This window comes from Tachyglossus aculeatus, chromosome X1 (genome assembly GCF_015852505.1).
Source record: "Tachyglossus aculeatus isolate mTacAcu1 chromosome X1, mTacAcu1.pri, whole genome shotgun sequence".
In the NCBI taxonomy this organism is placed as follows: domain Eukaryota; kingdom Metazoa; phylum Chordata; class Mammalia; order Monotremata; family Tachyglossidae; genus Tachyglossus; species Tachyglossus aculeatus.
This window is the reverse complement of record NC_052101.1, coordinates 94996767-95022421: the sequence shown is the minus strand read 5'-3', so window position 1 is coordinate 95022421 and position 25655 is coordinate 94996767. Positions and strand designations below refer to the sequence as shown.

Sequence of the window (25655 nt, the reverse complement as noted above, 5' to 3'; positions counted from 1 at the left end):
GAAGCCAGGGGAAGGAGGCCAATGACATGGTCTGGCCCAACGTGCCCTCTTTTCCATATCTTCCCTCAGGGCCAGAAGGGACGCATGGGGCTGCCTGGCCCCCCTGGAGACCCGGTAATGTCCCCCCTCTCCCATCCCCCCAGTTAAATGCCCTGCCCTGGAACCTCCGTCCTAAGCCCCTCATTCCTTGCATAGATGCTAGGACCCTGGGGGTGGAACCAGAGTGGGGGTGGGAGCAGAGTGTACCAAGCCAGCACAACTCTTCCCCACTTCACATGTGACAGTTGAAATATTTTCATCCTGGTATCCGGGCCTTTCCAAGCAGGGAGAGGTGGGCATTGGGTTTGAGGTCCCCACCCAGTCCTCAACTCTGGGAGACATCTGACTTCTCACTGCTTTCAGGGGCGGAATGGCCTCCCGGGTCCTGCAGGCCCTACAGGTCCCAGGGGGCCCCCCGGAGAGGGCATCCAAAGGGCAGGAGAGAAGGGGGAGCGGGTAAGTCCCCTCAGGATTCATCTATGGCTCCTGTCAAAATCGGTTCCAACAGTACTGACTGAGCACCTATTGCGTACACAGCCCTGAATGAGATGGTTGAGCTATGTAGAAAAGTAAGATGTGATCTCTGTATTTGAGGAGCTTATAGTCTAATTGGGGAAGGCAAAGCAGATGTTAATGGACAGTCGAGAAAGGCCTCCTTCAGGTGGTGGCTTTTAAAAAAGAGTTTCGAAGGAAGGGAGGGATGTGGTTGGGCGTAGCCGATGGGGAGGGGGGTTGCAGGTGGCAGGAAAAGGAGTGATCAGTGAGTCAAGGGCAAGAGAGTCAAAACCAAGGGACAGTTAGGCTTGCTTGAGAGGAGTACAGAGCACGAGCTAGGTGAAGTGGGAGAAGAGAGGGAGGTACCCGAGGGACAGTGTTCGGTTTGGCTGCTCCTGAGGGAAGAAGGTGGTGGGGATTCCAGCTTAACAGGGAAGCTCTGTACACAGTAAGTGCTCAGTAAATACGATTGATTGGTTGATTGATTGATTGATTGATAGCCCTAAGCATGGCTCTGGGCCCAAGCAGAGGAGCCAGGCACTTCGCCAGACTTCATGATGCCTGATACAAGTCTGGCAAAGCTGGCGATAGCTTTTCCTCAAGAGACCAAATGCTTCTGACTGTCAAGTTTTTCTGCTCATCTTTCTTCTCCCCCTCCCAGCCGAGCCCTCTAAAACTCTAATCCTCTATCTGCTCTCCCCAGGGATTCCCTGGGACAGATGGGATACCGGGAAGCCCTGGTCGTCCAGGTTCTCCTGGTCCACCGGTAAGTGCACCCCAACCCCCATCCCATCCCGGGTAGGGGCTGGCCCTGGGCCTGGCGTCTCTTCCGCTTGACTTCCCTTCACCTGGAATCTTATGTACTGGCCCTTGAATGGCCCACCCTATGCCCACACCTCCAAACCCACATGGCACATTCTTGACACCTGTGTGCCAACAAGCTCTCTTTTTTGCTCCAGCCTTTATGAGACGTGTGGGGGGATTCTCAAATGCCTTGTCCTTCTGTGCAGGGGCCCCAGGGTTTGCCTGGCCACCGAGGGAATACGGTAAGAAGATGCCATCCTCCCCACCCCACCCTCTGTCCCCATTCATCACTGTCACCCTCAATCAGAAGCATATTCATTGAGAGGCCATGAGGCCCCATGGGATTAGGAAAGAAATTTGGGGCACAGTTCTGGTCCTCAAGGAGTTTACGGATTATTTGTGGAGGCAAGATGGACAGGTAATGAGGAGAGAACCACGTGTTGTAGTTTTGTGAATGCAGCGGGTTGGAGTTAGCTGGATAACTGGGAGGCCGAGCCGGGGCCTGGTTATGGTCAGTCTAGGAGGAATTTCCTGGAGGAGATAGCTCTTGAACTGAGACATATGTAGTGGAAAGGGTTTGGTGGTTGGAAAGCAGTGTGGCTTAGAGGAAAGAGCACAGGCTGGGGAGTCAGAGGATGTGGGTTCTAATTCCGGCTGGTCTGCTGTGTGACCTTGGGCAAGCCACTTAACTTCTCTGTGCCTCGGTTACCTCATCTGTAAAATGGGAATTAAGACTGTGAGCCCCACGTGGGACAGCCTGATTACCTTGAATCTACTGGTGCTTAAAACAGTGCTTGGCACATAGTAAGCACTTAACAAACACCATCATTATGAGAGAGAGAGAGAGAGAGAGAGAGAGAGAGAGAGAAGGAGAGAGAGGCTGACTTGTTCAGGACATGGTCTGAGCATAGGTTATTTATTATGGTATTTGTTAAGCGCTTACTATGTGTCAAGCTCTCTTCCAAGCCCTGGGGTAGATACAAGTTAATCAGGTCAGGCCCAGTCCCTGTCCCACATGGGGCTCACCGTCAAAGTTTCCAAAGCAGGAGAAGGAACCTGACTGGTGGGAAGTGATGAGGTGGTGATGGGGGTAGCTCACTGTTCTTGCCTGTCCCGCCGTCGACCCCCGGCCCATGTCATCCCCCTGGCCTGGAATGCCCTCCCTCCGCACATCCGCCAAGCTAGCTCTCTTCCTCCCTTCAAGACCCTACTGAGAGCTCACCTCCTCCAGGAGGCCTTCCCTTAGCCTGAGCCCCCTCCTTCCTCTCCCCCTCCTCCCCCTCCCCATCCCCCCGCCTTACCTCCTTCCCCTCCCCACAGCACCTGTATATATGTATATATGTTTGTACGTATTTATTACTCTATTTATTTATTTTATTTGTACATATTTATTCTATTTATTTTATTTTGTTAATATGTTTTGTTTTGTTCTCTGTCTCCCCCTTCTAGACTGTGAGCCCACTGTTGGGTAGGGACCGTCTCTATATGTTGCTAACTTGTACTTCCCAAGCGCTTAGTACAGTGCTCTGCACACAGTAAGCACTCAATAAATATGATTGAATGAATGAATGAACTGTGCCCAGAAACTTGCCTAACTCTGATTGCCCCTGTTACCTCGCACTCACCTCTCATTTTCCCTGGGTCCAATTTCCACATCCTGCTCATGCTAGCTTTTACTTTTCAGGGGGATCGTGGCCCCTTAGGGCCCTCCGGGCCAAGAGGCCCCAAGGGGGAACCGGTAGGTACTAGTGTGTTGTCCCCCTCCCCAGGATGAGATATTGGCAGCTCTCATTCTGAAGGGCCTAGAGCAATGGGTAGGGGGTACAATGCTGAGGGGTGGGGTTGAAGAGGAAATGGAGCTGGGGCCATTGTTGGGGGAGAAAATGGAGAACCTGGGTTAGCTGTGGGCTGGGTTTTTGACCCCACAACACCTGGGCCCTAGGACCTGCTGCTCAATGACCTAAGAGGCGGGTGCCTGGTTGTACCCCAAGCCTGCTCACCTCTCATTTGGTCCTTTCAGGGGGAACCAGGCACCATTGTTGGAGGAGGAGAAGTGGGGCTGCCTGGCCGTAAGGGGGATCCTGGAATCCCAGTAAGTTTTCCGTCCAGCTTGAGGACTCGGGGGTCAGTGCTTAAAAGGGCAGTGTCAGGCTGAGGAGAGGGGGACCTGAAAAAAGGACAGGAAGACGGAGGTTGGCTGTGAATCCCTGTGCTACACCCTGTTGGTATATTTCTCACTTGTGGATGATTAAATATAAGACTGGGCAAGGCTTTGAAGAGGGTGGTCAGAGGAAGGGGGGGCAGATGGATAATGGGAGACCCAGTTGTCTCATGAAGGAGGTAGCATAGCCTAAGGGAAAGAGCTTGGGTCTGGGGAGTCCCAGCTTTGTGACCTTGGGCAAGTCATTTAGGCTTCCTGAACCCTAAGTGTATCTTCATCTATAAAAAAGCGATGAGCATAACAATCCCTGGCTCTCTTCCTACCTCACAAGGATGCTGGGAAGACGAAAGGAGATAATTGATGTGAAAGGACTTGAGAAAGATGAATGCATTCTGTAGATTTGAGGGATTGGCGTTATTGGGTGCCTGGTACCCAGACTGACCAGAATTTTCTCTACTACACAGGGCAACCCCGGACCCCCTGGAAGCCCAGGATCCCGTGGCCCTTTTGGGGACCGAGGGCCCCCTGGCCCAGCAGGGCCTGTAGGGCCAGCTGGATCACCCGGCTTGTCAGTGAAGGTGCGCCTGTGGCTGGAGATGCTTTGCTCTTATCCCCCAAACCTGTCACTTCCCTTTCCCTTCTGCTCCTACTTCCCCTTTTCCCCACTGTCTCTTGCTCCCTCCATCTGCCCAAGGCCCTAGGTTAGAAGCCTAGGTTAGAACCCACCTCGACTCTACATCTTGTCCCCTCCTTCTTTCTTCTCCTGTCTCTTCTCTGGAAGTCTGCCGGTATATCAGTATTTCATCAGGCGGCCAGCAGTCATGTTAAATCTCTGCTCCCTATGATCCCTCTGGCTTAGGCCAGCCTTTGGTATTCCTTCTCTGGTCCAAGTCCCATTGGTTATTGCTTCCGTCACCCACTGCCATACCTGAATCTCCTGGGTACCTGAATTTCCTGGGCTGGGGCTTGTATCCATGTCTTCTCCGGTGTGAGTGCCCTGCTCTGCCATGCTGCCTGTGGAGGTAGTGGAGCTTTAACCTGGGCAATGTGGAGTCAGTAAGGTGGTACTCTGCTGGAGTGGAAATTACTGTTGCTGTTTGTTTTTTCCCAGGGAGACAAGGGAGAGCGTGGGGAACGGGTGAGTGTCCTTTCAAGTACCAGCCTGTATCTGCCATTGGTAGTTAAGATATTTAGGAGGTGTTTATGAGCTGCCAAGTATCAGTAGAGTGGCCTTTTTACCAGAAGCCCCCTGGATGTTGGGCATTGTGCATGAGAACTCGAGGAGATGGGTGCCCTGGGTGGTAGCAAGAAGTCCACTTGGGACTGGGGACCATTGGGATAAGATGCCCCCTGTGCATACAGGGGGAGCGTGGGTAGAAGCATGTCTGGCAGAGCCAGCTGCCATTAGCCTGATGAACTGATGAACCTCTTGTGTCTCTTCAGGGCCCACCCGGACCTGGTGATGGGGGCACCGCTGTAGGAGAACCAGGGCTCCCTGTAAGTTGTCCCTGCCTGGCGGGCAGAGGGGCCAGGAAGAACCCAGGGGTGACAGATGGCTCCGGGAGCAGTCCCATCAGATCAACAAAGTAGTAAATAAGCTGGGAGACTGAGTCGTAGGTCGTAGGGGATGGCAGAATATTGGGAACAGAGATCTTCAGAAATGGAGTTCGTGGAGGACATTGGGTGAGGGCTGTAGGGGCCTAGGATTTTGGAGGCATCTGCACATTCACACAGTTGGCACTCATTAAGTATCACTGATGATGATAATGGCATCCCCCCATGGGTTGCTGGGAGTTCTAGTACTAGCACCTAAGGAAACAGGTGCTTCCAACCTACCATGGCACAAATCTCTGGCCCAAGTTCCCTAAACAAGAGGGCAGGAGGGCTGAGGAAGACACTGGAGGGGTCCGAATATGGTCCTACGTGACTTTGTATGGGCCAGGTCCAATTTGTGCAGGGTCCTGGGGGAATCACTCACCGGGCATGGGTGACATAGGTGACAGTGTCAACTGGAAGAGGACATGGGATGAGGAGGGAGCTATATGGGATAGGAGATTGGGAATGTTGTGGGGGAAAGAGAGAAATGAGGTGGGTCAGCTTTCCGACTTCTGTGGGGTTTTCTCCTCTTTCAGGGCCTTCCTGGGGAGCAAGGGAGCCCGGGACTAAGGGGCCCAGTTGGCCCTCCAGGGCAAAAAGGAGACAAGGTAAAACTGGGTGTTGGGGCTGAAATACTGGAAACAGAGTGGAGGTCTAAGGTCAAAAGGCCATGGGCTGAGGGGGGCTGGAAGCTGGCAAGGGGGCAGGAGTGAGGAGGGACTATGATTTTGGAGAGTGCAAACCCCACAGATTCCCAACTCCTCCTGCTGAGGGAGAGTAATCCTTTCCCCATCTAAGGATAAATGCCCAGGAATGGGAGTAATAATAATAATGATGATGATAACAGTGGTATTTAAGTGCTTACCATGTGCCCGGCACTGTACTAAGCACTGGAGTAGATCCAAAGTATGGGATTTGAACACCTGGGCACATGTCTGAGTGGAATAGCGTTCCCTTCCCCACGGGTCGCCCCAGGGAGTGTGGGTGGGCCCCAGGCTGTGGGGCAAGACTGAAATACAAAAGTGTATGATGGGGGGTGGTGTGCTTACCAGTGGGGAAGTCACTCCTGTTCACCAACACCTGCTGTGGTTACTGGAACTGGAGGCCCAGAGGAAATATGGACACTTACCTTGTCCTGAGCTGCAACACATTGACCTGGAGCCTGGAACCTGGCACGAGGGGAGGGTTCATTGTCACTTTGTGTTTCTTGTCTCTAGGGTGAGGGGGAGGAGGGGTTTCCAGGCCCTGCTGGAAGGCCTGGGGACCCAGGAGATCGGGTGAGTAGTTGAGTGACCTTGTTCATGTCCCACGAGGCGAGGGGACACGGGACTCCCCAACTGGGGCCAGCTAATGTCACCCCATGGTGAACTTGTGGGCATGGCTCCCAGGCTGAAAGTTGGGGGGAGGGGGTTTCTCCATTACTATTCTGCTGATGCTCAGAGTTCATGGTGACATTGTGGGTGGGGGTAGAGAGGAGCTTTCAGGGGTGCCTGTTGCTGAGCCAGGGTGGAGAGGCCCTTCCTCCTGTTTGGCAGAGGGGGCCTCTGACTATCTCTCTCCTTCTAGGGTCCCCGGGGGCCTCCAGGTGAAGTCGGCAGCAAAGTGAGTGTTGATGTGGGGTGGTACATGAGTGTGGTGGGGGGAGGCCGGGATTCTTTGGTTCTGGCCCAGTATCCAGCACTGATGTCTGTGACCCAACTCTGTGTTTTAAGTGTCCCTCCTGGGACTGAGGAGCTGGTCTCGGTGAGACTGGCTTTCCTTTGGACAGTGGGCCCTTCACCCTGGAAAGACCCAGTCAAGTGACCTGGGGCTTGTCCTGGGGTGAGGGATGGTTGGGGGGCGGGCAGTACCCTGGGGGCATGTGGGGGCCTAGTGTCAGCCCTGCCTTCTTTACCAGGGGGACCGTGGGCAGCCTGGAGCAGTAGGTGAAACTGGAGAGAAGGTGAGTCATTGTGCTGGTGTTGAAAAGGGTGGGAGCTGGAGGGTGGGTCCTCTCCTTAACCAGTCAGCAGGGGGCTTGGGAGGGAAATTCTCAGAGCTGTAGGGGTCAGGAGCAAAGGGAACCCCCAGGGTGGGAAGCCAAGTTCATTGCTGGGAAGAACTGGGATACCCAAAGCAGGTACCCGTCTGAGCAGTGGAAGCCAGGAGCATCACAAGTGGTAAGATTCCCCCTTGACAGCCATACCTTTGATTGGGTGGTGATCATCTCTCTCTCTCTCTATCTCATTTTCAGGGTGAGCGGGGCTCCTCAGGGCCACCTGGGTTAAAGGTGAGTCCTACACGTTGTTGCCATTTTGTGGTAAACCTTGCACCCCACTGGTGACTATAGAACCTTAGAAGCCCTCCTTTCCCATCCTGTTAGTCCCCCCAACCTCTTCCTTGTTCTCTCTCCCCATCTCTCCATTCCTTGAGGAGGCGCTGATGGTGGACAGGGCTGGGTGGGACCAGAATTGCTGTCTCTGTGGTACAAGGCCAGGGGGAAGTTTTGATCTATATGGTGGCAGGGCAGGCACTCAGCCCCTGGATCCTCTCTCTGACACCCTCCTTCCAACATCAAAGCCCTAGCAGCTCTTGAGCAAGTCCCAGTAAACAGAGGGGCCTCGGGAGTCCCAGGATCCATCACAGTGTTTCCTGGGGAGGGAAAGCTGGCATTGCCTGCTGGGCACCTCTCTGGAGCTCCCCAGCCAAAGAATGTTCCCCAAGACAAGGAAGGAGGAGGGGCTCAGGAAGTGGCTCAATGCCACCTGTCTTGTAGGGAGAGCCAGGAACAGCAGGTCGGCCAGGAACGGAAGGTGGAGAGGTGAGTTCAGGGCCCGCAGGCCCAGGGGCTGAGGGTGGGAGAAGGGAGATGGGGGTGGGGGGAAAATGAACCCTGGCGGGGGGCCAGAGATTTGGAGTTGTGTGCCTTCCTGGGGTGGCTGTCTCCACCCTAACCCGAGGAGGCCCCGAACTGGAGGGGGGCCATATTGCTGGGTCGATGCATTGCCTCTCTTGGATTGAGGTCTGCTGACCCAGCCTGGTCCCAAACAAGGCTGTACTTGAAGAAGCTACCAGAGGGCTACGGAGGCTGGAAAGGCCAGGGCCGGGAGCATTTGCATAAGTGTTGTAAACTACTCTGTCTGGCAGGGGCCCCCGGGACCAGCCGGCCGGCGGGGAGAGAAGGTAGGAGGACCGGGCTCCCAGGGATCAGGCTGAAAACCCAGAGCAGTCCCTGGGCATGTGGAGCTCAGGAACCTACCCTTGTCACCCTTGATCTGGGCATTCTTTTCTCTCTAGGCTGTCTTCATCCTTAATGACTTCCATCCTCTTAATTCTCGAGTCCCTCTCTATTCCCTGGACACACACCCCCACCCTTACCCTGGCCCTTCCTCACCCCCATGCCTATTCTTGCCTGACTTCTTTCAAAGGCTGCCTGGTGGCTGAGAGGTTGAAAGTTTGGGAATCCCTGTCAGGGGATCCCTACCAGAAATCCAGCTTTCTGGTCTCATGCCCCTGAAACAAAAACCTTCCCAGTGTCTTGGTTTCCCTTTCCTGGTGGCAGCGGGAGGGGGATGATGGGGTGCTTGCTGCATGGCCCAGGCCACCCCCAAGGGGATTTTCCCCTGGCTCTTTTTCTGCAGGGGGAACCAGGAGAACCAGGGCGACCTGGAGAGCCTGCCCAACCGGTGAGTGGAAGTGGGGAAGGAAGTTGAGGAAAATCCAGCTTTTGGGTGCTGAAGTGGACTCCAGGTCACGGGAGGGTTTGGAAAAGAGGAACCTACCCTTTTAGTGCCCAGTTCATTATCCCCCGCTCACCTAGTTTGGGACAGGTTTGGGGGGTAATTCTAGGTGTCCTCCTGTGAACCCCTCTGGGACCCTTACCCCATGTCACTCTTTCTACAAGAGAAGTCTTTAAGGGGCAGGTTGTAGGGGAGGTTTGAGTTCCCTTCAATCAGGAAGGGCTGGCAATGTTTAGAGACAGGTCCCATGGCACTGATACTGATAGAGTAAGGAGGTGCTGGAGACATTCAGAAGGTATAGGGTATTGGCAATATCTGTGTGGCTCACTTGGGCCTTTCCCTTTGGATTTGGTTTTCAGGGATCTGTTGGTCCCGGAGTCAGAGGAGAGAAGGTAACTGCAGAAGGGTCAAGAATGGTCTGGAAGAGGCAGGGACTGAGGGCTGATGTGGAGGCTGGGTAATGGGGAGCTTAGTAGAAAGTAGCGGGGATGGGGACAGGGCAGCAGGGCGGAATGGGATGGAGAGGTGAGTGGAAGATGTGGGGAGGGGGCAAGGAAACCCAGGCCGACAAGGCCAAGGAATTCATTTCTCTTTCTGGGTCAATCCTCAGGGGGAGCAGGGCTCCACAGGACCAGAAGGGCCACAGGGCCCAAGAGGAAGCCCTGGCAGCAAAGGGGAGAGGGTAAGTATGCCTAGGGAGGGTGCACCCAGGGGAGTGGATGTGCCCTTAACCTCCCTCCCCTCCAACTTCCCTCTTGTCATCCTCTAGGGCCCCCCGGGATTCGGTGTTCCTGGTGAGCCAGGTTCCAAAGGGGAGCAGGGAGACAGGGTGAGTGTGTGAAGGAAGAAGGACCTACCTTCTCTGTGTCTGGATCTGTTGGTGGCCCAAGGGTGACAGAGAGAGGAATCGCCCTTCCCCAACATCTCACTCTGGTTTGAGGGCAGATCCTTGGGGAGAAGCTGGACTGAGCCCCCAGCAGAGTGGTCTCTACATCTGTTCTCCTTCTCCCTGCCAGGGCACCATTGGCCTCACGGGCAGGATTGGACCAAAGGTAATGTCATTGTATCTCTGTGCCCCGGAATCCCTGTGTCCATGTCTGGGGGTGTTGGCGGGCAGGGGTGTGGAGACCCTGGGTGACTGTGTTCTCTTTGAGTCTGTCCTGGCCTCCTGGGCTGCAGATGCTTGACTCCTCCTTCTCTGCCCTACCTGCAGGGAGATCCAGGGCTGCCAGGAGAAAAGGGCGAGCCAGGGCGAGCGGGGCCTCCAGGGCTCACAGGCCTCCGAGGAAAAGAGGTAATGGGCATTAACGGGAGCACTGGACATCACTCCCGCCTGGGGCTTATTCTACCAGGTGCCTTAAGGCCCTTTAGTCCCGGGGTGGGTGTGGGGGCAGGGGGTTGGAGGTGCGGAGGGGAGAGGTAGTGTGGTTGGCCAATCTGATGCCCATGGAAACCCCTGCCTAGCAGTGTTGCCTAGTGGAAAGACCAGGGGCCTGGGAGCCAGAGGGCCTGGTTACTCATCCCAGCTCCACCATTTGTCACTTCACTTCTCTGTGCCTCAGTTTCCTCATCTGTAAAATGGCAATTGAATCCTACTCCCCCCTGCTTAGACTGTGAGCCCCACATGGGACAGGGACTGTGTCCAGTCTGTTGATCTTGTATCAACCCCAGCGCTGAGAACAGTGCTTAGCAAATACCATAATTGTACTTGTAGCGAGAGTCATGGCAGAGTGAGCAAGGCAGGGGAGGGGAAGACAGTGGAGAGGACATGCTGGGAACAGGCATATGTTATGGATAGATGCCTTGGCATAGGCTGGGATCGCCACTGCAGTGCCCTTGGATCTACATGTATTCCTGTTTCCAGTGAATGCCTTGCCTTGGGGGAGTACTGCTCCACCCTGGAATTGTGAGACTGGGCCAGGGTGCGCCCCGAGAGTGGGGCAGGGGGAGGTGTACCAGGAGATTCAGGCTGACTCCTCGGACTCATAAATATCTCACGTTGACTCTAACCAGAGAGGTACTCCTGCTCATTTTGGGGTACTAGTCCAGTCCCCGCACGCCTGGCATTTCTCAGGGTGCCAGGCTCTTACTTTAGGGCTTTAAATGCATCCAGGTCAGGCCGTCTGGTGGGGAGCAGAAGGAGAAACAAGTGAGTCTCAGCTCCAGATTGCAAATGCTTCGTGAGGAATTTAGACAGGATCCTAGCAGACATCCTCTGCATTCGCAATCCTGTGGAGGAAGAGGAACAGAGGAATGAGGGGAGGTCAAGTGTGGGGATGGAATAGTGGGAGCAGATGAATTTGCTGGGATCAAGTGTTGATGTCTCTTTTCTCTCTGGTGCTGCTGTAGGGTGAGCCAGGAGAGAAGGGTGATGAAGGAACTCCGGTAAGAGCTGGCCCCTGACCAGGCCACCCCAATCTCAGGAAAGCACCAGCGTGTTGACTGTACAACATTCCGAAAAGATGAATCGGCACTGTGCAGACCCCAGGGGCTCAGCATAATACAGCCTCCTTGTCAGCCAAGACCTGGAGCAGAGAAAAGTGCCTTTTGACTCCAATTCCCCTCCAAAGGCCAGCAACGCTTTAGAAGCAATCCATTTGCCAGTAGTCTATATTGCGCACCTACCGTGTGCAGAGAGCTGCCTAAAGCACTTGGCCGAGTACAGTAGGGAGAGGTAGAACACACAGTTCCTACCCTCAAGGAGTTTGCAATCAAATGGACAAAGCTGGAATCCCAGAATTCCCCAGATCGTCCTGCCACCAGAGCAGGATGTGTTGTGGCATTTCTCTAGCCCCTAACCAGTGGCCAACCCTTCCCTTTGATGCTCTGCTCCTTCCCCAGCCCCTGTGAGTGCCCAGACCATAGACCGTTGTCTAATGCTCTGTCCCTGCCCCAACAGAGAGCAGCATTTTTTTTCCCTCTAGCCCCTCACCCCATCGGCTCCGCCACATGTTGGCTGTATGACCTTGGGGAAATCACTTAACCTCTCTGAGCATCAGTTCCCTCATCTGTAAAATGGGGATTAAGACTGTGAACCCCCTGTGGGACAACCTGATCACCTTGTAACCTCCCCAGCGCTTAGAACAGTGCTTTGCACATAGTTAAGCGTTTAATAAATGCCATTATCATCATCATCATCATCATAATGGCCCAAGCCACGGGGGCAGTGGGAGCATTCACCCTCAGTCAATCAGTGGTCTTTGAGCACTTACTGTGTGCAGAGCACTGTACTAAATGCTTGGGACAGTCCAATACAGCAGAGTTGGTAGACGTACCCTGTCCTTTGAATTGGACTCCTAACCATATGCATCCCAGGGCTCTGACAAGGCATGAGAGTTTCCAATCAGGGCAGAAGAGACCCAAAATGGTGGCTTTTGCTCTTGGAAGCCCATCCCCTCCTAATCCCAATCCCCGCCCCATTTTTTCCCCCGGTGCTCAAAATGAAAAATTGGCCCCTCTGCTATTGGGTCTTTCCTCCCCCTAATCCTCAAACCACAATCACAAACCTAATACAGATAGTGAATTGTCCTGAGACCCAGGCAAGACTCCTAGAAGCTAGTAATAAGAGGGCAAGTTTTTCCCCAAGTCCCAACTGTGGCCTCTTCCTCTTCCTAATGGCTCATCTCTCTCTCTCTAGGGCGAGTTGGGGCTGCCTGGGAAACCTGGAGAGAGGGGTCCAAGGGTGAGTGGAGCTGGCCGAAGGCCCAAGATGGGCTCGGGGAGGATTTGAGTTCTCTTCATCAAGTCCGCATTCATGAACATCTCAACATGGGCAACCCACACCAGAGCCGGGGCCTATGTGGACAGGGACTACAGCCTCATATTCTGGCTTTGGCCATCCCTCGCTTGAGGGAACTAGACCCAAGTTCCTCCTTGACCTTGTTGTCAGTTCTTCGCAGCACAGGGTCTGGAAAGTGATTTGAGATTGTTGGGCCCGATGTCCTTGCTCTGTCCCTTTGTGAAGGCATCTTTGTATTTCACCTGTTCTCCTTTCCAGGGCTTACCTGGGCCCAGAGGCATCCCAGGAGAAAAGGGAAATCTGGGTGACCCTGGGGAAGATGGACAAAATGTAAGTCACCCCTCCATCCAGCCCAGAGAATTGTCCCTAGCTCCAAGCTTCTCCCCATTAATCTCTTTCCCTCTTGTTCCAGGGCAGCCCAGGAGCAGCTGGATCCAAGGGGGACCGTGGAGACCCAGTGAGTACCTGCTTCTTTCCCAGCGGAACATCCTGGGGCAGGGAAAAGGAGGTTGGAAGGGTGAGGGGAGGGGGCAGGCTAGGTCTCCTCAGATCCTGCCCCACATAAAGGCCCCATCCTGCCTGGCAGTGCTTGCCCAGTGACAGGTGTTGGGAGCGGCCTTGTTAGCTTTCTGACAGTACCACTTGTTCCACCACAACTGGCTCCACTCTGCATTCTCTTCGACAGGGGCCACAGGGACCACCAGGACCTCCGGGACGGTTGGTAAGTGATCACCAGAGGGTCCTCTGGCCAGGCAGGGGCACGGTTTGCTGGTGCTCACTGGTCTTCTCTTTCCATAGGTGGACTCAGGAGCTGGACCAGGGGGTGCAGGCGAGAAAGGGGAGAAGGTAATTGACTTTCTTCCCTTGCCTGCTAAGGGGCAGAGAGGACTCCTCCTCCCTACTCTGCAGACTGTTGAGGCATTAGAGCTTGGAGCCTGGGCCCCTTAGATGTCCCTGGCTCTGATCCAATCCCTCTTTTTCCAGGACGCTGTGGAATGGAGCAGCAACAGTCATAGTCAGTGCTGACAGGAAAATGGGGAAAAGAAGTCAGGGTGGCGGAAACAGAAGTGGGTGACTGGTTGGGGAAGAATAGATGGTAGAAATTGTCCCTCTCCAAGGTAGATGTAGGAGACACATGGTGCAAGTCCAGTGCCTAGGGTGGATTAGGAACTGGAATGGTCTGTGGGGTCCCACAGAGAGAAGCCATCATACACCATCAACATTGAGGCAGTTAAAGAAGAGCCCAAAAAGCAGAAACACATGAACATATGCCATGATGTTCAGAAATTCACTTAAATGCTACAGTGTTACTGAGGGTTTGGAGCTGGGGTGGGGGGGCTTCAGGGTGTCAATCTGGGAAAGCTTCATGGAGGAGGTGCAGTTTCACCAGATTGAGATGGTGGAGAAGGCTATGACTCAGAAAAGTAGATATGGGGATGAGATTCCTTAGGAGGGGAATAACAGGTGCGATGGCTGGATGTGGAAGAGTTGTGTCAGGAAGCGTAAGGAAGTTTGACTGGACAGGAGAACATGAAGTGGGATAAAAGTCGCCCTCACGTGGCTAAGCTGTTTCCTCCCAAGGCCAGGATAGCTTCCCAGGATTCAGGATTTTGCTATTCAGATGGCCAGTGAGAGAGGTCCTCAGGCCCTGCAGCCCTAAATGGTCCTGTTTCTATAGCCTGGGCCTCACCCCCATTCCAAATTCACCTGAATGGCCCCTTTTCTCAGCACTGTATCTGAATATGTTGCTGAAATGTACTTTCCAAGTGCTCAGTACAGTGCTCTGCACACAGTAAGCGCTCAATAAATATGATTGAATGAATGAATGAATGAATACTCTGGTTCTAGGGAGAGCCAGGGAGCTCTGGACTGGATGGGGCCCGGGGCCCCAAGGGTGACCCTGGACTGCCTGGAATTCCTGGGGAGAGGGTAAGTATGGGGAGATTGAGGATTGCCCTTTGCCTCAATCCCCAAACTCAGGGGTCAAGAGCATTTTCAGGGGGTACGGGGGAGGTGGAGAGCTTCTCTAAGTTGGGAAGAGCCCTAGGAGGTATGGGTGCCATTTGGATTCCCCCACATGGCAGTACTTACTGCCTTGAGTAAAAACTAACTTCCGGTGTGTTTGCCTTTCCAGGGAAGCGAAGGACTGCGTGGGCTCCCAGGCTCTCGGGTGAGTCTTCCCACAACTCTCCCCCTCTTCTGCCCTCAACTAGCCTGCATAGTTCTCTCTGACTCTTTGCTTGTTTCCTTTAGGGGGACTCTGGAGAGCGGGGCCCTGCGGGGGACAAGGTGAGAGGCAGAGTGGGCAGAGTGGGCTAGCAGAGGGGGGGAATAATAGAGTCGGGGCTCTCGGGAAGAGGGTGACCCACTGCCTCATCGGCCCATTTGCTCATTATTCATTGCCAGTATTTCTATAATGATGTGCTCATAAACCCTCACAGGTTACTGAGAGCCTGGGGCCCAGTGGGGTTTCATCTGGGAAGATTTTCTGGAGCAGTTCTTTAGAAGGGTTTTGAAAGCAGAGAGGGACACGTTTGGCAAAGAGGAACGTATTTCAAGTGTGGTGGAAGGCGATACGTCTGGGGGCCGAAGGGTGGGTGGGATGAGGTGGTTCGGTGAATGAATGTTGAGGTAGATGATAATCAATATAGCACTTATTAAATATTATGTGCCAAGTGCTGTGGGAGATGCAGGATAATCAGATCGGGCACAGTCCCTGTCCCATATGGGGAGCACGTCTGTTATCCCCGTTTTCCAGATGAGGAAACTGAGGCACAGAGAAGAAAGTGACTTGCCCAAGGTCACACAGCAACCCAGTGTCAGAGCAGGAACTGCACCCCACGTCTTCTGATTCCCAGTCCTGTGTTCTTTCTATGAGACCATGCTGCCTCCCGTGAGGTAGTTCTGGGCCCTGAGTTACCATATTCTTTCCATGTGGCCTATACGTGGCAGAAGCCCCCAGTCTACTTGAGCTCAGCTCATCCACTGCTCCCTGGAGAGAGGGTGGGATTTGCTCAGGATAGGTGTGGAGGAAATGGTGATGTCCTGCTTGGGGGCAGGGGAATAGACTGGATGACCTCTCCAGGTCTTTCTAGTTCTGTGATTCGCCCTCTTCCCCCATCCTTGAGGCTGGGTGGTGTTTTGGTCAAACCTCATTCTCTCCCTTCCACAGAGGTAAGAGGCCTGAGAGAACCAGCTGGGGGTTCCCTCACTGCTCTGTGTCTCTTTCCAGGGTGATCGAGGCCCCCCAGGACTCGATGGCCGGAATGGGCTGGATGGAAAACCTGGAGCCTTAGGCCCAGCAGGATCCAGGGTGAGTTGAGCCTGGGAAGATCAGGGAAATGGAGGCTGGTGGGAGACAGATAATCCATTCTCCCCTCCCGCCCAACATTGCCCTAGAGACCAGGGCCCAGAGCCCTGCAGTAGCTCCCTCAGGAGAAAGTGTCTTCTCTGTTCCATGGAGCTATGAGAATCATCCTTGCTATCTCTGCCCCTCACTGAAGTGCCATCCCTGCTTCACGTGGTTGCCCAAGACCTCTGTCTGGACTCCTCTGTGGTGTTGATTGTGGAATTTTCCCCACCTTTTATCTCCCCAGGGTGATGCAGGAAAGCAGGGGGACCCTGGTCGAGATGTAAGTACTGGTACAGCCCTGTTGTAAGGGGCACTGCCTCCGGCACAGTGTGATGGGCTAGGCAATCCCTAGAGAGTATACCATATTAACTCAATAAAGGAATGGTCCTGCCTCAAATTTGTGTGAGTCTGATGCTACAACCTGCTTCATCCAAGTCCTCAATTCAAGATTATTTCTGCCCCAATTACAGAAACTGAACACATAACAGAAATGCAACCTTCCTGGTTCCTCTCTGCCTCCCTCCTTGAGCCTCTCTCTGTTCTGGGCTGATAGAGCTCTCCCTGATCCCTCTCTCATTGGCAGCCGGTGGTGATCGCACTTTCTTCTGGCTTCTCTTTCTGACCTACCTCATCTAGGTGTCTTCCTAGTGGCTTACTTGCCCATCTCCTGAAGGTAGGCCTGACTGGCTTCTGGCTCTGATCTCATAAGCTCCAGTCCCTGGCTGATTTACACTCACTGAACCTAAGACCCCATGTCTTCGCACACAGCCCCGGGGAAATGTCCGGGTGGTATTGCCAGGAATGACTTGACTTTACAGACATATTGGGTGCCAGAATTAATGTCCACACTTTTGCTTCTCCCCCTATTGTGTTTCTCTCTCTTCCCTCTGATTGGGTTCCCTCCCCAACCCCAGTTCCATTACTAGAGCTTTGTTTCTCCCTGGGGAACTGAGAGTGGCTGGCTCTTTTTGTTGCAGGGACTGCCAGGACTGAGAGGAGAGCAAGGCCCCCCTGGCCCTCCCGGGGTCCAGGGCCCTCCAGGTGTAGCTGTAAGTAGTTTGGGGGTGCTGACATCCTGCCCACTCTACTCTGCTGAATACCTCCCAGCCCTGCCATCCCCTGGACACTGTTTCCAGCCCCTCTGCCCTGTCTTCCACCATGGTGGCCTCCTACTGAGCTGAGCCCTACAGCAATGTTCCCTTGTTCCTCTCCCGCTTCCCTCCCAAGGGTCTTATCTGCCACGTGTGCGCTCCCCTCGACAGGCCCCTGCTCCACCATGCCAAACTCGGGCAGCTTCTGGTTTTGCCTCTGCTGCCACTAACTGTTTTAGCTCAGGCCTTGAACAAGTCTACGCTTCTGGCCATGGGGCATCTGCCAGGGAGCTGAGCTCAGGTGGCTTTTCACACGGAAATAATAATAATTTTGGTATTTGTTAAGCACTTACTATGTGCCAAGCACTGTTCTAAGCGTTGGGGTAGATACAAAGTAATCAGGTTGTCCCACGTGGGGCTCACAGTCTTAATCCCCATTTTACAGATGAGGTCATTGAGGCACAGAGAAGTGAAGTGACTTGCCCAAAGTCACACAGCTGACAAATGGCGGAGCCGGGATTAGAACTCACAACCTCTGAGTCCAAGGCCCATGCTCTTTCCACTGAGCCACGCTGCTTCTCTAAATAGTTGCCCCTTGTGCTGCCCTCAGCCTCTGTTTCCTTGCAGGGGAAGCCCGGGGATGATGGCAAGCCTGGCCTGAATGGGAGGAACGTAAGTACCAGAGATCTAGGGGGTGGAGGGGACCTCAAAACCTGGGGCTGCCCACTCAAGCCCCTCTTTTCCAGGGGTGTATTCCGTTCTGTCCCAGGGCTGGGAACTCCACAGGGCTCTGTCTCCCAGATTTTCACCCACATCCATCCCAGGGTCAGGCACATTCCAACAAGCATATGCCCGCACCCCGAAACCCACATTCACCCCCACCCAACTCCACAAGATCGTCCACACACGTAAGCACTCAGGTACCCGTACGTAAGCCCACACGTACCCGTGCGTGTACGCACACGGAGAAGATGTACACGTCCATCTACAAGCCGCATGCACCCAGCAGGCCTGTGGGAGGGCTCTGCTCCCGGGTGGCTGAGGTAGGTCCTGATGAGATAAATTCCTTGTTGACTTTTAGACTGTGAGCCCACTGTTGGGTAGGGACTGTCTCTGTATGTTGCCAACTTGTACTTCCCCAGCGCTTAGTACAGTGCTCTGCACACAGTAAGCGCTCAATAAATATGATTGATTGATTGATTGACTGTGACTTCCGCCCACAGGGAGAAGCAGGGGACCCAGGAGAAGATGGAAGAAAGGTAAGTGGCCCTCAGCCTTTCTCCAGATTACTCCCCAATCTTTCGCCACCATTTCTTCACTCTTCTGGGCTGTGCTGGGCCTCTTTGGTCTGGTTGGCACTCAGCAAGAGAGAAGCAGCATGCCTAGTGGATACAGCATGAGCCTGAGAGTCAGAAGGACCTGGGTTCTAATCCTGACTTCACCACTTGTCTGCTGTAAGACTTGGGGCAATTCACTTACCTTCTCTGTGTCTCAATTACCTCATCTGCAAAACTGGAGATTTAGTTTATGAGTCCTATGTTGATTAGCTCATATCTATCCGATTAGCTTATATCTACCCCAGAGCCTAGTATAGTGCCTGAGACATCGTAAGTGCTTAACAAATGCCATTTGAAAAACAAAACACAAACAGACAAAAAAAACAAGAACAACTTAAATCAGACAAGGTCCCTAGGAAGCCCAGAGGCTCCTGGTTTTCACTCAGGTGTTGCCTTCTTCTCATCTCTCTATGGCCCCTCTATCAACGGTATTTATTATTGGTAGTAGTAATAATATAACTACTATATAGTATATTACTATATAATAATAGTACGTGTTATGTGCTTACTATTTGCCAAGCACTGTTCTAAGCACTGGGGTAGATACAAGTTAATCAGGTTGGACACAGTCTCTGTCCCACATGGGGCTTACACTCTTGATCCCCATTTTACAGATAAGGTAACTGAGTCCCAGAGAAGTTAAGCAACTTGCTCAAGGTCACACAGCAGACATGAGGCAGAGCCGGAATTCGAACGCAGGTCCTTCTGAGTCTCAAGCCCGTGCTCTGTCCACTAAGCCACACTGCTCCTCACTAAGCCTCGCTGTTCCTCAATTAATAATAATAATAATGATGGTGTTTGTTAAGCGCTTACTACATGCCAAGCACTGTTCTAAGCACTGGTAGATACAAGGTAATTAGGTTGTCCCACGCGGGGCTCACAGTCTTAATCCCCGTTTTACAGATGAGGTAAATGAGGCACAGAGAAGTTAAGTGACTTACCCAGGGTCACACAGCAGACAAGTGTCAGAGCTGGGATTAAAACCTATGCCCTCTGACTTTCAAGCCCGTGCTCTTGCCACTGAGCCTTGCTGCTTCACAAATGCTTTAAGTGCTTACTGTGTGTAGAGCACCATACTACATGCTTGGGAAAGTAGAATACAACAGAGTTGGTAGACACATTCCCTGCCCAAAAGGGGCTAATAGTTTAGAAGAAGAGTCAGACATTAATATAAATGAATTACCCATATGTACATAAATCCTATAGAGCTGGGGGTGAGGTGAATATCAAGTGCTTAAAGGGTACAGATCAGAAGGGAGAGGGAGTAGGGGAGTAGGGGAAATGAGGGAGGGCTTGGTCAGGGAAGGCCTCTTGGTAGAGATATGATTTTAATAAGGCTTTGAAGGCGGGGAGCATGGTGATCTGTCAGCTATGAAGGGGGAGGGAATTCCAGGCCAGAGGGAGGAAACGGATGAGAGGTTGGCGGCGAAATAGATGAGATCTAGGTACAGTGAGAAGGTTGGTGTTAGAGGAGCGAAGTGTGTGGACTGTGTTATAATTGGAAATCAGGGAAGTAAGGGAGAGGATAAGGTGGATTTTAGCCATGTTGTGAAGGTAGAACTGACAGGATTTGGTGACGGGTTGAATGAGAGAGACGTATTTGAGTCTGTAATACATTATAAATTATTTATGTTAATGTCTGTCTCCAAGCTGAGACATTATATTAATGTCCGCAAGCTCGTTATGGGCAGGGAATGTGTCTATCAACTCTGGTTGTACTCTCCCAAGTGCTTTGTACAGTGCTCTGCACACAGTAAGCGCTCAAAAAATACCATTGATTTGATTGATTGAGTCGAAGACAATGCCAAGGTTTCAGGCTTGTGAGACGGAGAATAATGGTGTTGTCTGCAGTGATGGGAAAGATACGGAGAGGGCAGGCTTTGGGTGGGAAGATGAAGATTTCTGTTTGGGACATGTTAAGTCTGCAGTTTTGACGGAACATCCAAGTAGAGTTGTCCTGAAGACAGGAGGAAATGCAAAACTGCAGAGAAGGAGAGAGGTCAGGGTTGGAGATGTAGAGCTGGGAATCCTCTGCATAGAGATAGCAGTTGAAGCCATGCAAGCGAATGAGTTCTCCAAGAGAGTGGGTGTAGAAGGAGACTAGAAGGGGACCCAGAACTAAGCCTGAGGGGTCTCCTATGGAGGGTGGGAGGCAGAGGAGGAGCCCATGGAAGAGACTGTGAATGAGCAACCACAGGAGGAGAATCAAATAATGTTTCCAGAAGGCAGGGGTGGTCCACATTTCAAAGGCAGTTGAGAGATTGAGGAGAATTAGGATGGAGTAGCGGTCATTGGATTTGGCAAGAAGGTCATTGGTGACCTTAGAGAGGGCAGTTTCTGTGGAGTGAAGGGGGCAGAAGCCAGATTAATGGGGGTCAAAGAGAGAATTCAGCCTAGGCTCAAGGGCCCAGCTGGTGGACCTCCTTGGATCAATCACTGCTGAGGCTCCCAATCTCCTGTGAATAGCCCCTTCTTGTGCTCTCCCTTTGGGGAGGTGAGTTCACGTTCAGGGGGCTGATGAAATGTAAACAGATGTCTTTTTTCTGTCACCTCAGGGGGACAAGGGAGAAGCTGGAGCCCCTGGGAGAGATGTGAGTACTGGGTTTCTAAAGCCTGCAGTTCCTTCTTCCTGGGGCCTCCCATCTCTGGGGTGACTCTGGAGTGGAAACAAAGCTCCCCACCTCCCTTCCAGAACTAATGGAGAGAATGGGTGCCTGGGGAGCCCGGAGATTTGGGTTGGGCAGAAGTTTCACGGTGGCATGGTGATGCAATCACTCTATACTTCATTCACAGGGTCGAGAAGGCCCCAAGGGTGACCGAGGGGACAGCGGAGCCCAAGGACCCCAGGGGCCACCTGGACTGCCCGGCCTCCCTGGGCAGGTTGGACCCCCTGGCCAGGTTGGTATTCCCAAGACTGGAGCCCGGTACTTTCCCAACATGTATGTGGTAGGTGCCCTTCCTTTGGGGAGATGTATCCAGGTTCAGGGGGGTAATGTGCACTCTGGGGCCGCAGCAGTCTCCTTTTGGGGTAAAGGCCCAAGCCAGGGAAGGGAATTGTTCCCGCTGTGGGCTGGTGGTCAAAGTACCAGTTGAACCTAGTCAGCCTGCCTTCCCCAAATGGGATACCTCTAGGGCCCTGGGTCCAAATTAAGCAGAATGATATTTCCCAGCTTCAGATACCATCTTTTGATCCTTCTCCGTGGGTCCTCCTCGCAATATCTGTAGCCCTTCTCTGAGACTCTTCTCTCGACTCATATGCACCTCTGGTACTCTCATCCTCACCACCATCCCTCCTCTTGCCTTGGGGGCCATAGCAAAAATCAGTCCTCTGGTTACGCCCTGCTGAGGCCAGACCCCCCGTTCATTTTTTTTTTTTTAGTGGGGGTGAGGCGGGGGGGTTGTGCAAAGAAGAGATGCTAAGGCCTTCATCCCTGACTGGATCTCTCTGTCTCTATTCTAGGGGGTTCCAGGAGTTTCAGGAAACCCAGGACCCAAGGTGAGTGAGGTTGAGTTGAGACAAGCATTTCCCCTGGGCCTGGTTGTTGTCCCAAGACCAAACCAACTCAGACATCTTGTTTGATCTCTTCAGGGTAATCGAGGGGAGTCTGGAACCAAAGGGGATCAGGTGAGAGGCAGGGTCTTGGGTGGGTTCAGAGGGAGAGGATGGAAGGGGGGAGCAGCTGAATGCTACGGGACAGTAAGCTCCTAGAGGGCAGGGCTCTGCACAAAGTAAATGCTCCATCAATAACGCTGAAGGAAGGAATGAGTGAATTATATGGGGGAAAGCTGGCTGAGCCCTCCTAATTGGCCGCTAGCATCCTGGCGTCCATCTCTGGGCCCAGTGCTACTCTGACCAAGTGGGCTCACCAGTTCTGTTCTTTGTGTTGTGTGTTGTGTTCTCTGTTCTCTAGGGGCATCCCGGAGAGCGAGGCTTGCGAGGAGAGCCGGGGACCGTGCCAGTGAGTGGGGTGCCTGGGCCCCGCAACCAGCTGGTCACCCCGTCCTCTTAGTGGGATCTCTCTGTTGCAATCAGGAGGTGGGGAGGGCTGTGGGCCCTCAGCTCTCTCAAGGATGTGGGGCAAGAGGGGTCTTGGCTCCTGGGCTAACTCCTGATTGGGGGAGGCGAAGGGTTTGAGTCTAGAGTCAGGGCCCCAGGGCCTGTGCTGATCTCCACCTGCCCTTCCTACCCATGTCTTCTCCTTCTCCAGAACGTGGAACGTTCCCTGGAGTCCATTGGCATCAAGGTGAGTCCCTTCAGTTTACAGAGTGATGGGCAGTGGGTGGCCCCTGTGCCAGCCGAGACGTCTTGGTGGTGAGAAGCATCGTGGCAGATGAGGAGCGGGTGGCTGGGGTTGGGGAGCATAACCTTTCCCCACTTAATCTCTGGAATCCTCCCACCCGTTGCTCTCCCTGTCCCCCAACCCAGGGTGGACCCTGAGCCCTGACTCATGTGGCCCATGGTGCCATCCGCTGGCTGCCCCTGCCCCAGGCCACGGCCCTGAGCCGGGTCCCTCCCTGGGCAGATCTCAGCTCTGAGAGAGATGGTGGAAAGCTTTGAGGAGAGTTCGGGAGGCTTCCCTTCCACTCCAGACCGACGCCGGGGCCTGAAGGGTGACAAGGGCGAGCCAGGTGAACGGGGAGCCGTCGGCAAGGAGGTGAGTGGGAAGGCAGGGGACTAGCCCGGCATCTGGGTGCTGAGCAAGGTGAAGGGTCTGCACCGCAGTAGGATGAGTACAGTGGGCCAGCCTGGATCAGAGAGGATCCGGGGATACAGTGTGGGGGCTAGAACCAGGAATTCGGAGGGGTCTGGGAGAAGAAGCAAGGACGGGAAAAGTTTGGGATGTGGACGGGTATGTCGTGAGGGGTGTTTTGTTTCTTGCAGGGCACGATGGGCTTTCCTGGAGAGAGGGGTTTGAAGGGGGACAAAGGAGACACTGGCCCTGCAGGGCCTCAGGGCCCCGCAGGCAGAGCCATTGGGGACAGGGGCCCAGAGGGGCCAGCTGGCCAGCCCGGGGAGCCCGGAAAACCAGGGATCCCAGGACTGCCAGGTCGGTCTGGAGAGCTCGGAGAAGCCGGTCGCCCAGGAGAGAGGGTGAGTGGAAAACTCTGCTCTGCTCGGTCCCAGGTGGAAACTGAGACCCTATGGAAGTCAGTCACCCATGCTTGACCTGTCTTTTTGGCCTTACAGGGAGAGCGAGGAGAGAAGGGGGAGCGAGGAGAGCAGGTGAGTGAGGGAATGTAGCTGAGTCAGGAGAAACAGCAGGGTAAACCCGTGATACTGGCAGGGTTGATGAATCCTGGGTGAACCAGAGCTAGGCCTGGAATCTTGGGGAAGCCGAGGGCAGTGACTTGGGATTGTGATGGAGACCTTAGTCTCTGCCCACATTCTCTCCTCCCGAGGAGAGGCTGGTGGTGGGGGAAGGGCGGGAGGGGCTATTCTGGGGGTGGGTACCAGGGCCCTGCCTTTGGATACAAGGTGGCCATGGGGAGGGGAGAGCAATGTCCTGCTCCTTTGGCATCTTGGGAACCATGGTGGTGCGCATGGGTGGATGCCAAATCTCTTAACCTTGGTCTCTCTGTCTCATCCACAGGGCAGAGATGGGGCACAGGGCCCCCCTGGCCCCCCAGGTCCCAAGGTGAGCTACTGACTAAAGAGGTCCCTACTTTCCCCCTCTTATATGTGCCCTGACTCTTCCCAAATCAGCTATCCAGCACTGCTAACCCTCTGTCCCCAGCCTTGCACTCAGTGCCTCCCCTATGCTCTGACTGAGAGCAAAGAATATGTTGTATTGTACTCTTCCAAGTGCTTAGTACAGTGCTCTTCACACAGGAAGTGCTCAATAAATACAGTTGACTGACTGTGCTTCACGCTCCATTCACTTGCCCCGTTCCCTCTACCATCCGTTGCCTCGGCCGTCTTCCATCTTCTCCCACCTGCTGTGCCCCATTTTAGCCCTTCCAATGTTTTGCAGACAGAGATCCCAGACGGGATTGTACCTGGTTTTCCTGGTGAGAGGGGCCCCACTGGACTCAAGGGAGCCAAGGTTGGTACCCAAGGGGAGGCTCAGAGCCACCGGATTTCCTTGTTCAGGGTCAGAATGGGCCCTCGAGACAAAGGGCTGAGGGCTCTCTGGAACCTGATGCCTCCCACCCAGTCCTGGACTGGGTCCTTGGAGTCAAAGACCAGAGTGAGGCTTGCCCTCACTCTGGCCCAAGCCATGCTTGGGAGAAATGTGTCTTAGACTCCCTCTTCCCACTCCACCTTCAAGCAGGGTCAGCTGCACTGAATAGCTGTTGAGCCCCATCCCATTTCCCGGTCCAAGTGGCTGCGGGGATAGCACTTACTGGGCAGCACTCAGAGCTCCCCGTGATATGAGACTGGCTGGGCAGCACTCAGAGCTCCCCGTGATATGAGACGGGCCCTGCACCTACGATTACTCACCGTCAGAGCTCAACAATTCAGAATCAGTGGGTAGTGGAAATAGACAGTGTCCCAGATTGAAGTACAATTATCGATTAAACCAACTGCTGCCAAATCGAGTCAGGCCCCTTCCTCCTACCTGACTCAGTTGGATTCAGGTCTGGGGATTGGGCTAGGGTTAAGGATAGAGATTGGGAATTGGTCTCAGCAACTCAACATGTCACCGGTCTAATGTCTGATGACCAGAATTGTTGAACCTCGGCCATGCAATGTTTGGATTATCAAGCCTGGTCAGGAGACCGTCTCTGCAGCCCGGGGAGGCTGTGGTGAAGTAGAGACTCTGGAATGGGACAGGGTGGCCGAATGCCTGTGTGGCAGTGGGGCGGGCACAGGAGCAGGAGGGGTGTTGCCTAGGGAGATGGGGGAAGAGTGGGCAGTGGACTGACGGTTCCCTCTCCCATGCAGGGTGAAGCAGGCATCGACGGTGATCGAGGTCCCAAAGGAGATAAGGTCTGAGGGCAGTAAGTCTGCCACATTTCATGCTTGGCCGGCTTTTCGTCTTCCCTGCCTGGGGTCCTGACCCTCCCTGTGGGGATGGTTTGGGGTGAAAGGGGAGGGGAAGCTCTGGGGCAGGTGGGAGGCTGGGAGTCAGGGGCCTCAGTTTAGTTCAGGGGTCAGACCCCCAGGCCCAGTTGACCCTAATCAGCCCCACACTGGCATTGGATTGAAGAGGTCCAGGTTTCCAAATCTCCCAGGGGCCGCTCAAGTCCCCACACACATGTGGCCTTGACTGAAAATGAATCTGTTCATATGACCACTGTGGATTTAAGGCATAAAGAAGCACCTTGAATTTGTAGAGCACTTTTATTTGTCCATAGCATTTTCACATGGATTAGCTCAT

The 25655-nt window shown here is 53.7% G+C and overlaps 1 protein-coding gene across 1 annotated transcript in view; it reads left to right on the top strand.

The window, feature by feature from the left end:
• The window catches only part of COL7A1 (collagen type VII alpha 1 chain), a 71231-nt gene that overhangs the window by 19742 nt on the left and 25834 nt on the right, over positions 1-25655 (top strand). Inside the window, exons 34-81 of the mRNA XM_038771722.1 lie at positions 70-114; positions 403-495; positions 1238-1300; positions 1545-1580; positions 3023-3076; positions 3359-3430; positions 3964-4077; positions 4611-4637; positions 4943-4996; positions 5632-5703; positions 6313-6372; positions 6662-6697; positions 6993-7037; positions 7329-7364; positions 7851-7895; positions 8222-8257; positions 8716-8760; positions 9174-9206; positions 9425-9496; positions 9584-9643; positions 9831-9866; positions 10028-10108; positions 11164-11199; positions 12452-12496; positions 12812-12841; positions 12966-13010; positions 13239-13274; positions 13352-13399; positions 14402-14482; positions 14688-14723; positions 14807-14842; positions 15786-15866; positions 16150-16185; positions 16883-16954; positions 17624-17668; positions 18220-18255; positions 20889-20924; positions 21127-21231; positions 21794-21829; positions 21923-21958; positions 22245-22292; positions 22542-22577; positions 22857-22988; positions 23216-23425; positions 23522-23557; positions 23925-23969; positions 24306-24377; positions 25220-25264. Coding sequence (XP_038627650.1) covers positions 70-114; positions 403-495; positions 1238-1300; positions 1545-1580; positions 3023-3076; positions 3359-3430; positions 3964-4077; positions 4611-4637; positions 4943-4996; positions 5632-5703; positions 6313-6372; positions 6662-6697; positions 6993-7037; positions 7329-7364; positions 7851-7895; positions 8222-8257; positions 8716-8760; positions 9174-9206; positions 9425-9496; positions 9584-9643; positions 9831-9866; positions 10028-10108; positions 11164-11199; positions 12452-12496; positions 12812-12841; positions 12966-13010; positions 13239-13274; positions 13352-13399; positions 14402-14482; positions 14688-14723; positions 14807-14842; positions 15786-15866; positions 16150-16185; positions 16883-16954; positions 17624-17668; positions 18220-18255; positions 20889-20924; positions 21127-21231; positions 21794-21829; positions 21923-21958; positions 22245-22292; positions 22542-22577; positions 22857-22988; positions 23216-23425; positions 23522-23557; positions 23925-23969; positions 24306-24377; positions 25220-25264 — 2715 coding nt within the window. The remainder of the gene's footprint in view (positions 1-69; positions 115-402; positions 496-1237; positions 1301-1544; positions 1581-3022; positions 3077-3358; positions 3431-3963; positions 4078-4610; positions 4638-4942; positions 4997-5631; positions 5704-6312; positions 6373-6661; positions 6698-6992; positions 7038-7328; positions 7365-7850; positions 7896-8221; positions 8258-8715; positions 8761-9173; positions 9207-9424; positions 9497-9583; positions 9644-9830; positions 9867-10027; positions 10109-11163; positions 11200-12451; positions 12497-12811; positions 12842-12965; positions 13011-13238; positions 13275-13351; positions 13400-14401; positions 14483-14687; positions 14724-14806; positions 14843-15785; positions 15867-16149; positions 16186-16882; positions 16955-17623; positions 17669-18219; positions 18256-20888; positions 20925-21126; positions 21232-21793; positions 21830-21922; positions 21959-22244; positions 22293-22541; positions 22578-22856; positions 22989-23215; positions 23426-23521; positions 23558-23924; positions 23970-24305; positions 24378-25219; positions 25265-25655) is intronic.